At 40.5% G+C, this 13,883-nt stretch overlaps 1 protein-coding gene across 1 annotated transcript in view; it reads right to left on the bottom strand.

Moving 5' to 3' along the window:
* The window catches only part of LOC101483728 (myosin-7), a 17,538-nt gene extending 3,655 nt beyond the window's left edge, over positions 1 to 13,883 (bottom strand). The window contains exons 1-36 of the mRNA XM_004565065.5: positions 12,429 to 13,883; positions 12,285 to 12,320; positions 11,955 to 12,162; positions 10,669 to 10,812; positions 10,426 to 10,582; positions 10,302 to 10,329; positions 9,159 to 9,264; positions 8,983 to 9,075; positions 8,569 to 8,632; positions 8,386 to 8,484; positions 8,197 to 8,300; positions 7,670 to 7,808; positions 7,460 to 7,578; positions 7,225 to 7,374; positions 6,943 to 7,113; positions 6,550 to 6,859; positions 6,352 to 6,428; positions 6,007 to 6,212; positions 5,713 to 5,836; positions 5,457 to 5,593; positions 5,105 to 5,360; positions 4,781 to 5,023; positions 4,499 to 4,675; positions 4,246 to 4,391; positions 4,066 to 4,156; positions 3,586 to 3,975; positions 3,353 to 3,479; positions 3,052 to 3,170; positions 2,752 to 2,948; positions 2,340 to 2,523; positions 1,870 to 2,035; positions 1,653 to 1,777; positions 1,260 to 1,568; positions 969 to 1,172; positions 566 to 862; positions 277 to 381 (exon numbers count right to left, since the gene is read on the bottom strand). Of these exons, the coding sequence (XP_004565122.2) occupies positions 277 to 381; positions 566 to 862; positions 969 to 1,172; positions 1,260 to 1,568; positions 1,653 to 1,777; positions 1,870 to 2,035; positions 2,340 to 2,523; positions 2,752 to 2,948; positions 3,052 to 3,170; positions 3,353 to 3,479; positions 3,586 to 3,975; positions 4,066 to 4,156; positions 4,246 to 4,391; positions 4,499 to 4,675; positions 4,781 to 5,023; positions 5,105 to 5,360; positions 5,457 to 5,593; positions 5,713 to 5,836; positions 6,007 to 6,212; positions 6,352 to 6,428; positions 6,550 to 6,859; positions 6,943 to 7,113; positions 7,225 to 7,374; positions 7,460 to 7,578; positions 7,670 to 7,808; positions 8,197 to 8,300; positions 8,386 to 8,484; positions 8,569 to 8,632; positions 8,983 to 9,075; positions 9,159 to 9,264; positions 10,302 to 10,329; positions 10,426 to 10,582; positions 10,669 to 10,812; positions 11,955 to 12,155 (5,565 nt within the window). The 5' untranslated portion in view covers positions 12,156 to 12,162; positions 12,285 to 12,320; positions 12,429 to 13,883. The remainder of the gene's footprint in view (positions 1 to 276; positions 382 to 565; positions 863 to 968; positions 1,173 to 1,259; positions 1,569 to 1,652; positions 1,778 to 1,869; positions 2,036 to 2,339; positions 2,524 to 2,751; positions 2,949 to 3,051; positions 3,171 to 3,352; positions 3,480 to 3,585; positions 3,976 to 4,065; positions 4,157 to 4,245; positions 4,392 to 4,498; positions 4,676 to 4,780; positions 5,024 to 5,104; positions 5,361 to 5,456; positions 5,594 to 5,712; positions 5,837 to 6,006; positions 6,213 to 6,351; positions 6,429 to 6,549; positions 6,860 to 6,942; positions 7,114 to 7,224; positions 7,375 to 7,459; positions 7,579 to 7,669; positions 7,809 to 8,196; positions 8,301 to 8,385; positions 8,485 to 8,568; positions 8,633 to 8,982; positions 9,076 to 9,158; positions 9,265 to 10,301; positions 10,330 to 10,425; positions 10,583 to 10,668; positions 10,813 to 11,954; positions 12,163 to 12,284; positions 12,321 to 12,428) is intronic.

Below are 13,883 nucleotides of genomic sequence, written 5' to 3'. Positions count from 1 at the left end.
TGCTATTAACTTCCTGTTGCTGAAACTGAAACACAGTAAAGGTAAAAATGTGAAGATATTAAATTCTTTAATAAGAGTCACACCCTGGACTTGCTGCTGACGTTAAGGAAACTTGAATCAATGTCCAAAATTAACTATAGCAGGTTTTCATTTGTGTAGATTTCACAATAATAATAATTGATTTGAGAAATTACTGACTGAGTCAATTATCTTAAAGTATATGAATATATATGAATATTAATTATTTAAGTACTCAAAATGTCTAAAAAAAAAGACCTGGTATGTGAGCTCCTTAATGCGTCGCTCGTATTTACGGATTCCCTTCACTGCCTCGCTGCTTTTCTTCTGCTCCGACTCCACCTCATTCTCAAGCTCCCTCACCTGAAAAGATGCAAAAATCATTTTCTACAAAGACTCTGGTCCACCACAAATTTTAAAGCTGCTTACATTAAGTATAAACATTTATTACAATTTTAGTAAAAACACATCAACTAAAAGACAGTAAACTAAATTAAGTTAAAAAAATACCTGTGATTTTTCACATTTGTGTACTTGTGATTCTTACCCTGGCCTCGAGCTTCTGCACCTGCTTCTTGCCTCCCTTCATGGCGATCTGCTCAGCTTCATCCAGGCGGTGCTGCAGGTCTTTGATGGTTTGCTCCATGTTCTTCTTCATTCGCTCCAGATGAGCGCTGGTGTCCTGCTCCTTCTTCAGCTCCTCTGCCATCATGGCAGCATCAGTGATGGCCTTCTTGGCCTTCTCCTCTGCATTCCTGCACTCCTGCACTGCCTCCTCCACTTCAGTTTGAAGCTGGGATGTATCAGCCTCCAGCTTCTTCTTTTGGTTTATCAGGCCGGTGTTCTGTATATTATTAAGGTATGCAATGCAAGAATATGAGAAAAAGTGTCCATCTGCACTTTAGAAAAAGTATTCATACATCTGCATGGTTGCAGTAAACAGAACTCACCTGTGAGTGCAGTAGCTGCACTCGCTCACTGACATCCAGCAGCTCTTGCTCTGCAAGTTTGCGGCTTCTCTCCGTTTGCTCCAGAGCTGCTCTCAGCTCCTCCAGTTCAGCCTGAAGAAGGTTGTTGCGTCGCTCAACAATGGCAATGTTCTCTTTAAGGTCATCATTGGCCCGAACAGAGTCATCCAGCTGAATTTGGCAATCCTAGATGAGATAACATTATTCACATTAAAATTTATACCCAGTTTGAATGTAAAACATCTGAAAATTCTTTCACTTTTTTTAGTTTACCTTCATATGTGCATGGACGGCCTTAAGCTGTTTCTGGGCCTCGGCTGCCTGCCTGTTGGCCTGGCTTAGCTGGATCTCCATTTCATTCAGGTCTCCTTCCATTTTCTTCTTCAGCCGCAGAGCCTCATTCCTGCTGCGACACTCAGCTTCAAGAGAGCTCTGCAGGGTGTCGATGGTCCTCTGCAGGTTTCTTTTGCACTGCTCCATCTCTTCATCCTTCTCGGCCAGTTTGCGTTCAATATCAGCTTTAATTTGATTGAACTCAAGCTGGGCTCTTAGAATCTTACCCTCTTCATGCTCAAGAGAGGCCTAGTGGGCAAGAAGTTGCAGAATTACACATAATGGCAGTTAGTTTTACTTAAAAATGTCTTATTAATTATTCGGAGCGTGTACCTCAGCTTCCTCGAGAGCAGACTGAATCTCACTCTTCTCCTGTTCCAGTTGTTTCCGTAACTTTTCCAGTTCATGGATACTTTTGCCACTCTCACCAAGTTGCTCAGTGATGTCAGAAATCTCCTCTATGGGATGTCAAACACTGCGATTAGGATGACTTTAAAGTTTAATGCTGTGTCTACAGATCTTGTGCACAAACACCACCAGCAGACCCTACCCTGTAAATTCTTGTTCTCTCTCTTCATGGTCTCCAGATGATCCAGAGCTTCCTCATATGAGTTCTTCAGTTTGAAAAGCTCAGTGCTCAGAGCCCTTGCTTCCTTTTGGGAGCTCTCCAGCTCGCACTGAGACTCCTCATACTTCTGCTTCCACTCAGAAAGAACCTGCAGTGTAACAAAGGCCAACAATAAGTCTGTGTTTGCCAGATTGATTATTCCAATGGACTTATTCCAATATTAGAAATAGTGCTGAAGGAAAGACAGCATTTATAACATTCACATTCACTCTTAACAATTGTGCTCAGAAGGGGGCAGCCTGTTGTGGATTTTTAAAACTACCACACGCTGCATGTGTGTTTATATTCTGCTTAAATAACCCCTGTGGGTGCTGAGATTGTTTCTAGTGTAAGGCTTTAGAAGCCACCTTGCATATTGATACTTTTGTCACAAACACTTCAGTGTGTTTCACCTTGTCAAAGTTTCTTTGTTTCTTGTCCAGAGCAGCAGCAGCAGCATTAGACCTCTCTACATCCACCATGAGATCTTCAATCTCATTCTGCAGCCTGTGTTTGGTCTTCTCCAGAGAGGAACATTTAGCATTCACTGCTTCAACAGCCTCCTCAGCCTCCTGCAGACGCTGAGCCAGCTTTTTCCTTAAGAAATCATCATTCAGAGCTGTTTAATTAAAATGCAGCTGTGTGGTGGATAACTAAACTGTGAATTCAACTGCTACAAGTAGCTGCTTGGTCATCCAACAGACAAACTTTTTGTTCGTCTTACATTTTAGTAGGAACATAATACAAACAAAAAGCTGATCTGATAGACGAACGGTAAAGTTTCTTTAGGATAATAAACCATCTATTTAAATTTCAGACTCTTACTTGGCCTCTTCTAGTTCTTCGGTCCTCTGGATGGCATCAGTTTCATACTTTGCCCTCCACTGAGCCACCTCAGTGTTGGCTTTGGACATGCCACGCTGTAGTTCAGCTTTAGCCTCCTGCTCCTCCTCATACTGCTCCCTGAGCAGGTCACAGTCATGGCGAGCAGACTGCACTGCATGGGCCAGAGCACTTTTTGCCTGTTAAAAGAAAGTTATATGAAGAGGTGACACTTTTTAGGAAATAACCGTCTGGTGCTGTCAGCCGGCAGCACCAGACGGCACCAGTGAAACTTTATTTCACCTTGGTCTCCTCTTCCAGTTGTCTCTTTAGATCCTCAATCTGCTGAGTGTAGGACATTTTCCCTCTTGTGAGTTGAGACACCAAGGAATCCTTATCCTCCAGCTGCCTCGAGAGCTCACCTAATGTTATGGTAAATGTAGATTGTTATTGTTAAGACCCAAAGAACACAAAAATCCTTGTCTGATTTCAGAATAACAATTGAGTTTTTCAGGTTTAAACACTTTTATACAAAATTGAAGTGGATAGTGTTTTCTATCATACAAACCAAGTACATGTAGGTTGTAGTAAAAGAAAAATATACCATTTTCTGTTTGAAGTTTTGCTTTCTGCATGTTGAAGTCACTGATGCAGCGCTGAGCCTCTTCAAACTTTGTCTTGTACTCATTCATTTGATCTTCCAGAGTCCTGCATGCTTTCTCTAGATTAGTCTGAAATTCAACACAAATGTTCAATATGCATGTATTAAATCTATGTCAACATGGCTATGTTAACATTGGAGAAAAAAAATTACCAAATAATGTGATTTTAGCACACCTTTGTCTTCACAATATGTTCCATATTGGAGACCACATCATCCAGCTCCAGTCTGAGCTCACTCTTCTCCTTCTCCAGTTTCTGCTTGACTCTCTGCAGGTTGTCAATCTGCTCTCCCAGCTCAGCAACACTGTCGGCTTGTTTCTTCCTGAGTGTGGCAGTAGTGGCTTCGTGGTGCAGAGTGGCCTCTTCGAGGTCTCTGCGCAGTTTCTGGAACTCGGCCTCCCTCTTCTTGTTCATCTCAATCTGGGCAGCTGTGGCTCCTCCAGCCTCCTCCAACCTCTCACTGATCTCCTCCAGCTCTCTGGCCAGGTCAGCTCTCTGCTTCTCCACCTTGGCTCGAGCAGCTCTCTCTGCTTCTAGCTCTTCCTCCAGCTCCTCAATACGGGCCTAGATCACAGCCAAAATCACTGTTAAAGACTTTCTCACTAATAAGTGTTAAACTAGTTTTGATAGCATCACATATTAGTAAGTCATTACCTGAAGCTCTTTCAGTTTCTTTTGAAGCTGAATGGCAATGGCCTGCTCATCTTCAATTTTATTATTAAGCTGGCTGAGCTCAAAGTCCTTCCTGTGGGGAAGAAGGAAGGGCCACTTATAGCACTACTTATATAGCTTTACTTAATTTGTTTGGAACTTTTAGGATGTGAACGTGCTTACTTTTTCAAATGCTCCTCAAGTTGTTGCTTGTCATTCTCAAGGTCCATGAGACTCTCTTGGGTCAGTTTCAGGTCTCCTTCCAGCTTTCGCTTTGCTCTTTCAAGATCCATCCTAATCTTCTTTTCTTGTTCCAGAGAACCCTCAAGCTGAATGTTATTAGAAAGAAGCAAACTAATGTCTCCATAATACAAAGGAAAATGGTTCACCAATCAAAAAGTTAAGCTAAAGTGGATAAGTTCATTATAATTCTTACATCATCCACTTGCTGCTCCAGCTTAGCCTTGGCCTTGGTCAGAGTGTTGACTTTGTCTTCCTCACTCTGCAGGTCGTCCAGAGTTTGCTGATGAGCTTCCTGTAAAGCTTTCTTTTCCTTGGTCAGCTTGGCAATGATCTCATCTAAAGCAGCCATCTCTTCAACAAGGTTCTTGACCTGTTGCAGGTAAATGATGGTATTACAAATTCTGTGCACAGCTTAGACACATGACTCTTTTTCATACCCTTGTTGTCAGAAATAGAAATATCAAATTAGTCATACCTTGTTCTCAGTGGCATGCTTCTCTTTCTCCACTTTAGCTAGAGTTAACTCTAAGTCATCGATGTCTTTCTTCAGCTCGGAGCACTCGTCCTCCAGCTTCCTCTTCTTAGCAGTCAGTTCTGCATTCATCTCCTCCTCATCCTCCAGCCTCTCAGAGAGCTCTTTGGCTTTTGCTTCCATCTGAATTTTGTGTTTGATCAGCCCCTCACATCTTTCCTCGGCATCTGCAAGATTATCTTGCTCCTAATATTTGATGATATTCATTAGCGTATAAGATACAATATCCCTGGTTGAGTGTATAAGGAATATTGTGATTAGACTTACAGCCTGAACTTGGAGCTGCAGGTCATTCTTCTCTTGGAGAAGAGTCACCATTTTCTCCTCTAGTTCCTTTCTTCGAGCTTCAGATTTTGCATAAGCTTCTTTGAGTTTTAGGAATTCTTCCTTCATGTTGGCCATCTCCTTTTCTGCCTCAGCAGATCTCAGCAGAGGTTTGATCTTGAAGAAAAGCTTCATCCAGGGCCAATTCTTAACCCCCATGAAGGCACGTATGTTCCACTGGATCACAAGAAGTGCATCCCTGTCAAAGATCAACCATTAGTACAACCATACTCATTATGATCAATAACAGTTTTTTTTGCTCCTTTCAGCTTATTTATATTTAAGTCTGTCTGACCTCCTTTCAACAATCTTCTGGAATTCCACTCTTGCGAGCAGACCTCTTGATCGAGCCTGGATTCCCGTGATTATGAGGGATAAACGGTCATCTCTCATCTCTTCAAGTTGGCCAAGAAGTCCAGCTTTAAAGAATACCTTTAAGAAGCACGAATGACATTAATTAGTGTTGAAGAGTTGAATTACTTTTACTTTTTACCAGATATTTCAAAATCTATCAGATAGATAGATAGATGTGTTTCTGACTTTTTTGATACCTTAGTGTGACCAAACTTATACTGGTTGTGATCAATATCCAAAGACCCAAGAAGTTTCTCTGCTCCTTTCTTGCTGTCGATGAACTGGCCCTCAGGGATAGCAGCAGGATTCAGGATGCGATATCTGTAAAATCACAGGTGTAAGTGTCTAGGAGCTTAGTATTACAATTTTTGAAGGAATTGTATAATATGTGATCCTTTTCTTCTTTAAATAAACATCAGTTAACCCAAAAGCTCTTTGAGATTAAAATCTCTCTTTGAAGAGACACATGACCAAGAAGTGGAATGTAATACCTCTGCTTGAAATCTCCATAGAGGATCCTGTTGGGGAAACCCTTTCTGCAGATCCTGATGCCTTCCAGCACACCGTTACAGCGCAGCTGGTGCATCACCAGAGGGTTCTCCATGGCCCCTGGAGTCTTGGTCTCGTTGGGGATGATGCAGCGTACAAAGTGAGGGTGAGTTGACCTCAAGTTGGTCATCAGCTTGTTCAAGTTCTCCTGATAGCACATCATAGAGAAAAGAATTGCCATTGTCCTTCAAAATACATTACAATTCGAAATGACTTTTAAGGTCCTAAATTCAGGAATAATGTTTCTATTAACCAATCTATAACATGTACAGTTATACTGATATTACCCTGTGCAAAGCTGATACAGTTTGGAAGGAAGAACCTTTCTTCTTGGTTCCACCTTTGCCCTTCCCACCAGATTCAGCTGTAAGATACAGTTGTTATTTGTGGGAAAGTGGGCAGGGGAAGGTTGGGCCAGTAGCTTATTACATGATGCTTTAATAATCACTTGTAAACTAAGATGCTAGTAATTTTTTAAAACCTACCCGAGTCAGCTCCTGCATAATTTGCAAAGAGAGTTGCAAGAAGTTTGACGGTCGACTTTTGGTACAATGCCACAACAGTCTCATTCAGAGGATCCTTGTTCTTCACCAACCAGTTGTTGATATTATAATCAACAGTTCCAGCGTAGTGAACCAGGGCAAAGTGAGCCTCTGGTTTTCCTTTGACAACTCTGGGCTTCTGGAAGTTGCTGGATTTTCCCAGGTGGTTGTCATAGAGCTTAGCTTTAAAGGTGGCATCACTGGCTTTGGGGAACATGCACTCCTCTTCAAGGATGGACATGATACCCATGGGCTAAAGGACAGAAAGTATAAGTGTTTGTTAAAGACTATATTTGTATTAGTTTTAGCTGAACATGTAATTGTACAGTGTTTCACCTTTTCAATCAGGTCGATACAGGCCTGCAGATCCATGCCAAAGTCAATGAAAGTCCATTCAATGCCCTCTTTCTTGTACTCTTCCTGCTCCAGTACAAACATGTGGTGGTTGAAAAATTGTTGCAGTTTTTCGTTGGTGAAGTTGATGCACAGCTGCTCAAAGGTGTTGAACTGTAAATAAAGTGACAACAGTATACTTGTTGTTATTACTAGTGTTTGTCCTGTCTGTGTTATTTCTTTTGTTGTTGTTGTTGTTGTTGTTGTTGAATTGAGGATTCTTACATCAAAGATCTCAAATCCAGCAATGTCAAGCACACCAATGAAGTACTGGCGGGGCTGTTTGGTGTCCAGGGACTGGTTAATCCTCACCACCATCCACAGAAACATCTTCTCATACACTGCTTTAGCCAGTGCACCCATAGCATAGTACACCTAATGCAGAAATCCCCCTGTAGCTTTAGAATTTACAGATAAACCCATAATGTAAACCTTATTCAGCTGTTGATCATCTTATTACCTGCTGTACATTTTGTCCTTTGGTGACCCACTCGTTTCCTACTTTGACTCTTGGGTGACAGAGACCTTTGATGAGGTCAGCAGAGTTCAGGCCCATCAGATAAGCGGATTTGTCCGCATCTGAAGAAAAAACATGCAAATTTAATTCTTTCAATGTAAGCATCAGATACAGACACGTTTAACTTTCAGGCTTTGAAAGAGCTCCTCTCACCTTCTGTGCCATCAGCCTCTGCCTGCTCTTCACGCTGCTTGTTCTTGAATTTCATGTTCCCATAGTGCATGATGGCACCAGTCAGCTTGTAAATGCTATTCTTTTCTTCTTGAGTAAAGCCCAGCACATCAAAGGCATCCTAAATTAGAAAAGGGGTGTTTCTTACTTATTTTTACATAGTATCAGAGTGTACAGTGTAGAGTTACAGGGAAGATCCAGGGATAACATGGTATTTGCTCTCTGAGCCTTCAAAATCCTGCATTAAACTCGGACTGTCATCTGACATCAGATATTTAATCCAGTCTGTTCAAGTTGTATTCGCTCACATTTCATGATTCAATGACACTCTGTTATAAATACTCCTAAAAGAAATGTAAAGTTAAAGCTGACATCTGGAGTGAAAATTTTTTGTGTGTTATTTGAATTTACAGCCTGTGAGGTTTAAATGTAGAATACCCAAAGTATTAATTGAACTAATATGACTTAATAGCGGCACAGGTGCAGATTATTGTTGCATTTCTACTCACATCAGTGGCCATTAGCTCTTCAGCATCATTGATTGAGGCTACTGTTGTCTCTCCTTGAGAGATGAAGGCATAATCATAAGGGTTGTTGGTGATGAGCAGCATCTCTGAAAGGAGAACCAAAGTTGGATTTTTCATTTTAGTTCTACAGGAGTGTTGTTGCTGGTTCTCGAAACTCAGGTTTTTATTTACCGAGAAGCTCGGGCTTCCTTTGAGACAAGATCTGATAGAAGATGTGATAATCTCTCTCAGCCTTGAGCTGAAAGGTGACACGGGACTTTTCCAGCAGATCTGTAAACATGTTTGCATTATGTAGATAGCTGATCATTGCGAACATAGAAATAAATTGGATGAAAGCACAGGAAAGGGACTTACATGTCTCTATGTCAGCAGAGGCCAACTTCCCACTGGCTGCAAAGTGAATTCGGATAAATTTACCCTGCAATGTACGAAGGAAAAAAAACATTAAGAGCCTTGGGCAGTGTCAGAATATTACTGTATACCTGGAGTATTTAGGAACCACATTATACTTTCAGAAGTATGACAACTTCACCAAGCTGTGAAACATGGTAACTGCAGGTAGTGACGGAAGTGTAACTAGTAAAGTGATAAAGGTGAGCCGCCCCACATAGATTTCAATCCTGAAAATCTGGGATAAGGGTAACACTCCAAGCATGAGTTTCTTTCTGCCTGATTACTGACTAGTCTAAACTCAAGACAAATAGATACAGTACAAGCCTAAGCATAAAAAAACAATCAAATGAGTTACTGTTATCAACAAAACTTTACAAATCTGGAGGAGTTGTCATTCCTGATGGTTTTGGCATTCCCAAAGGCCTCTAATGCCGGGTTAGCCTGGATGATTTGATCCTCCAGAGTACCCTAAGAAAAAAAAAGCAAAACCTTTATTCAAAACACTTACACTGCAGGAAAAGCTCTACATCCTGTAAATTGAAGATTCAAACCTTCTTCTCAGAGCCTGTATCCTTTTTCCCACTTCCAGCTGCAATGCTGGCAAAGTACTGGATGACTCTCTTGGTGTTGACAGTTTTCCCAGCACCAGATTCTCCACTGAAAACACAAATAGAATGATCAAACAAACAGGACACATTATTCTTCTGGCTGTTCCCTGCACGTCCAGTATATCCACCATCCCTCCTGCGCACATGTTCAAACCATCTTAGTCTCGCCTCTTTAACTTTGTCTCCAAGCTGCTTAGCTTGAGCTGTGCTCATTTCTAATCTCGGCCATCCTGGTCATTCCCAAAGAAAATCTTCGCATTGTCAACTCTGCCACCTAAAACTATTCACCATACATCATAGCAGGTCCTTTTCATCCATCCTTTTCACTCTTGCTGCAATCCTTCTGTCACAAATCGCCCCTGGCTCTCGTCTCCACCCACCCTGCCTGCACTCTGTTGTTCGCCTCTCCTGTACACAAAAACATTGCTTTGGATGGTTGACCCCAGGTATTTAAATTCATCTGCCTTTGCTATCTCTTCTCCTTGCATGTTCACCTTTCCGCCTGTCTCGCTCTCATTCACCCACACCTCTCCAGACTTTCTTCCAAAGGCTCCCACTTTCACTACAGATGACAGTGTTGCCTGCAAACGTTACAGTCAGCCTGTCCCTCACCAAAGCAAGCCAGAATGGACTCAGACCCTATTCCCGTTGCCTCGCCTAGAACTCAAGTAGACAATCCAGTCATCTCTATAATAAGCCACCCTCTCTCACTGTACTTGATTTGTCTATGGCAACAAGTGAAAAGCGCTATATGAGTTCATTAGAATATGTAATACGTATTAACTGTTTTAGAGATATTAGCGACATTTTAAAGCCTTCTTTTGAATTTCTTCCCTATTAAATTAATGAAATGATGCCAACATTAAACCTTTCCAATATACCATACTAAGATCTTCTGTTCAAGGACTTCATTTACATACTAAACTGACAAAGCACCACTTAAGCTAATATTCCTGTGGTTAAGTAGACCATCGAGCATGTCAGCAAAAACTGAAAGGTTTCCAGATGCCACTTAGTACAATTCTCACTGTATGATTTACTGTAATTGCCAAGATCAAACATACAGAGTCAAAATGAATGACTTACGTGATGAGAATTGACTGATTTTCTCTGTCTGTAAAAGAGCAGGACATATAAGTATTTTAGGACAACTCTTACTACAAAATCTTATTTTAATTTCAACATGCTTCAACAATGGAAGGTAAATTACCAGTTAGCATGTACTGATAGGCATTGTCAGAGATGGAGAAGATATGAGGAGGAGCTTCACTCCTCTTCTTTCCTCTGTAGGCAACGACCACCTCCTGGTTGTAGACTGGCAGCCACTTGTAGGGATTGACAGTCACACAGAACAACCCAGAGTAGGTCTGATAGTTGGTGAAAAGAGAAGAGCAAAGTGTTAAACACGTAGAATTTGTGGGAGGGAAGTTAGTGTGTTGTGCTGTCAGCTCACGTAGATCATCCACGCTGCGTAACGCTCTTTGAGGTTATACAGCACAGCTGGTTCATGGAGGAAGGTGAACATCGCCATGTCTTCAATTTTATCGAACTTTGGCGGGTTCTGAGGGTGCACATCGCACTCCTTCACTGTGACAGTCTGCAAAAAAGGACACAGTAGGTCTTAATATGGACTTATTTCCAAAATATTGTAGGAAGGAGATCTATCAGTCTAGGATGAATTATGCCAAACAGTTTGAGAGGAAAAGAAGAAAAGCACAAAACGAAGAAAAGCATGTATAACCCAGTTAAGTCGATTCGGTGAACAGGAGTACACTGGAGGACTGCTGTACCTTTGACAAACATAATTAATTATGGCTATCCACTTTAATGTGACAGTACAAAATTGGCTTGTTAAAAAGGTTGCAAAAGTACCCATTCATTACATAAATGCACTCATGGTTGGACTGGCTCTTGTCTAGTCTTATTGTTGACTCAAAGTTTTATCCGTTTCATGTCTTAGAGTTAACCAGCTAGTCTGGAAGTTCTTAATGCAGATCCTCGCAGCTGCAAGGCTACAGTGTGAACTTGTTGGAGTCTTTTAAATCCACTTTGTATAAGAACCTTAACATTTAAGGAAAAAATAAATATTTTACATATTTTCTTTGTGTGTGTGTTTTAGCCAAACAGAGGCTGTAAAATAGTAAATGTCTTATATAACACTTTTCTACTTCAGCATTCAAAGCCTCATTCACCGATTAATACAAGCACTTTTTCTACACCCAAGAAAAATCTAACTTTCACACACATCCATACTCCTGTGAACACATCAGAGAGCAGCTTGGCGTTCAGTATGCCCAAGGATATTTAGGCATGCATACTGGAGACTGGAGCAGCCAGGGACCAAAAGCCAACCTTCCAATTAGTAGATGACCTGCCCTACCTCCTGAGCTACAGCCACTGTATGCTGATATTGCATCTCAAAATATAGAAGAAATTATGTAAAGCTGTACCTTTTACTACTTGGTCCTAAAAATGGTACACATAATTACCTTGAGGTGTCAAAGTTTATCCTAAGTGGAAAAAGGTTGATTGAAATATATTTTTATTGTACTCTTGCTTCTGAGTGTGTTTGACAAAATAAACAAAATTCAGCTGTTGAGCTCAGCTGTGTCATGGAGAAAAAGACTGTTCTGGTTGTATCTATACTACATTTGTTAGAGGAAAAATAAGTTCACACCATTTTGGTCTTAGTTAGGAAACCAGCTGTATGAAGAGCAGCTGTGCCAACAAATCACTCACCTTCCCTTTCTCAGTCTGAGCAGTGACTTTGTCCCCATCACGGCTGGTGATCGAAGCCTTCACATATTCATCACTGGGGTCAGGAACAAAACACTCCTTCTTCATGTCAAACGGGCGAGTCTGGGCCTCCAGACGCTCCCTGTCTGACTTCCTCAGGTAAGGGGCCGCTGCCCCAAATTCTTTCATGGCAGCATCACCCATTTTTCACCTTGTGTACAACAAAAAGGGACAAATTACTTATGCTGCAGATAAAGATTTTTCTTTTCCTAAATTTTTTACATAACGTTATATTTCCATTTTTCTCCAGTGTCCATTTGGACACACGCTTACCTTTATCCTTACTGAGAAGACTGAGGTGTACTGGTCCTGAGGAAAGATATAATGGAAAATGGTGAGACTGGTCTGCAGCACAGATAAGCCTATAGCATCAAGATCTAATTTCTCTGTTTGTGAGCACCCGTCCTCACGCCTTACCTTGAGATAGAACGGTGACCTGTTGGAGTTTCACCATGAGTTCTCCTTATAAGCAAAGCCCCTCTGCCAAATATGGAGGAGGGCTTTAAGGCCCAGGAATGTTTTTGTGTCTGGTTGGGCTGGGAGTTAGTGAAGGGAGGTGGTTAATGAGTGGTGGAGGGTAATATAGAAATCAGCGGGATAGAGTCTTATCAGTGATGGAGTCTCCCAACGAGGCCATATTAGGAGCTCCGTGCATGCAGTGCCGTGATTAATCATAGGTATCCTCAAGCAGCCAGGGGACCACAATTCAATCTTTAAATAGACATGGGGAGGAATTCCTCTGTCATCATCCCTTAAGTGTGCTTGTGTTGCAGGAACAATACATGTCGTACCGAACAGAGGCATCCTCATTTAAGACAGGCAGAACTAGCACAGGGTGAAGAATGTTTAAATGTATTTAAATGATGTGTCAATTACACAGATCCTGCAGGGGTCTAAAAACTCTTACCAAAAATGTATTTTATTAAAACCTTAAGATGTGTATATATTCATCATAGGACAGATGCTAACAAAAAGCTGTTCTTTCTGCACATCACTGTTATACATGGTGATTAAATAAAATTAGATAAAAAATACAAAGATCAAGAAATCTTTATTAAGGCCCTGCCCACACATACATGAGATTTTCAAAAAAAAATTGTCCTGTCATCAACTTTTCTAGAATATTTTAGACTTTTTGGATGAACTCTTGTACTTGGCGTGCTCTTAGTAGTGCTATTCTTTTTTTTTTTTTAATAAAAAAGGAATTAGAAAACCCCCCCTGTTTTAAAACCCCCTATGTATGTCTGTGGAAGTGTAGTGTAAGACAAGTAGATGACAACACTGAATTTATCTTTTTTTTTTTTTTTTTGCTAAAATTCAGAGTGGAGTTGATTTAAGTGAGTTATTATGTATCAGTTTTGTTTGTTTGTGTATTCTTTGAATAATTTAATCTGATATGATCAGAAATAAGTGAGTTACAGATTGAAACGTAAGTAAGTCAGCTTGAAACCCAAGGTAGTTGTAGTGTCTAAAACCCAACTATAAACTAGGTGTGAAAAAAATAAAAATAATAATAAGTAGTAATAGTAACTAATAATAATAACTTTAACAATGAAAACTAACTGAAGCAAAATTTTGTACTTACGAAATATAGGTAATTTAGCAATTTAAAACAATTATTGTGTAGTTTGTAGTATCTGCTATAAAACTAGCAAAACAAATATGTGATGCAGCCAGAAGTAGTTTTTATGTTTTATCTATTTTTCTAAAGATTGTGCAAATTTACAAAAACACCCTTAGATAACAATAATTACGAAACCCACCAAAAACAAACGCTAACTGCAATAAAAACTAAAAACTGAAACAACAGTGGAAACAGAAATGAGAAAAAATGAAAATAACCCCAAATAAAGCCTTAGTGAAAAATGTGTA

This window comes from Maylandia zebra, linkage group LG18 (assembly GCF_041146795.1).
Source record: "Maylandia zebra isolate NMK-2024a linkage group LG18, Mzebra_GT3a, whole genome shotgun sequence".
Lineage (NCBI taxonomy): Eukaryota > Metazoa > Chordata > Actinopteri > Cichliformes > Cichlidae > Maylandia > Maylandia zebra.
Note: the sequence above shows the minus strand (reverse complement) of the source record. Positions and strands in the feature narration are given on the sequence as shown.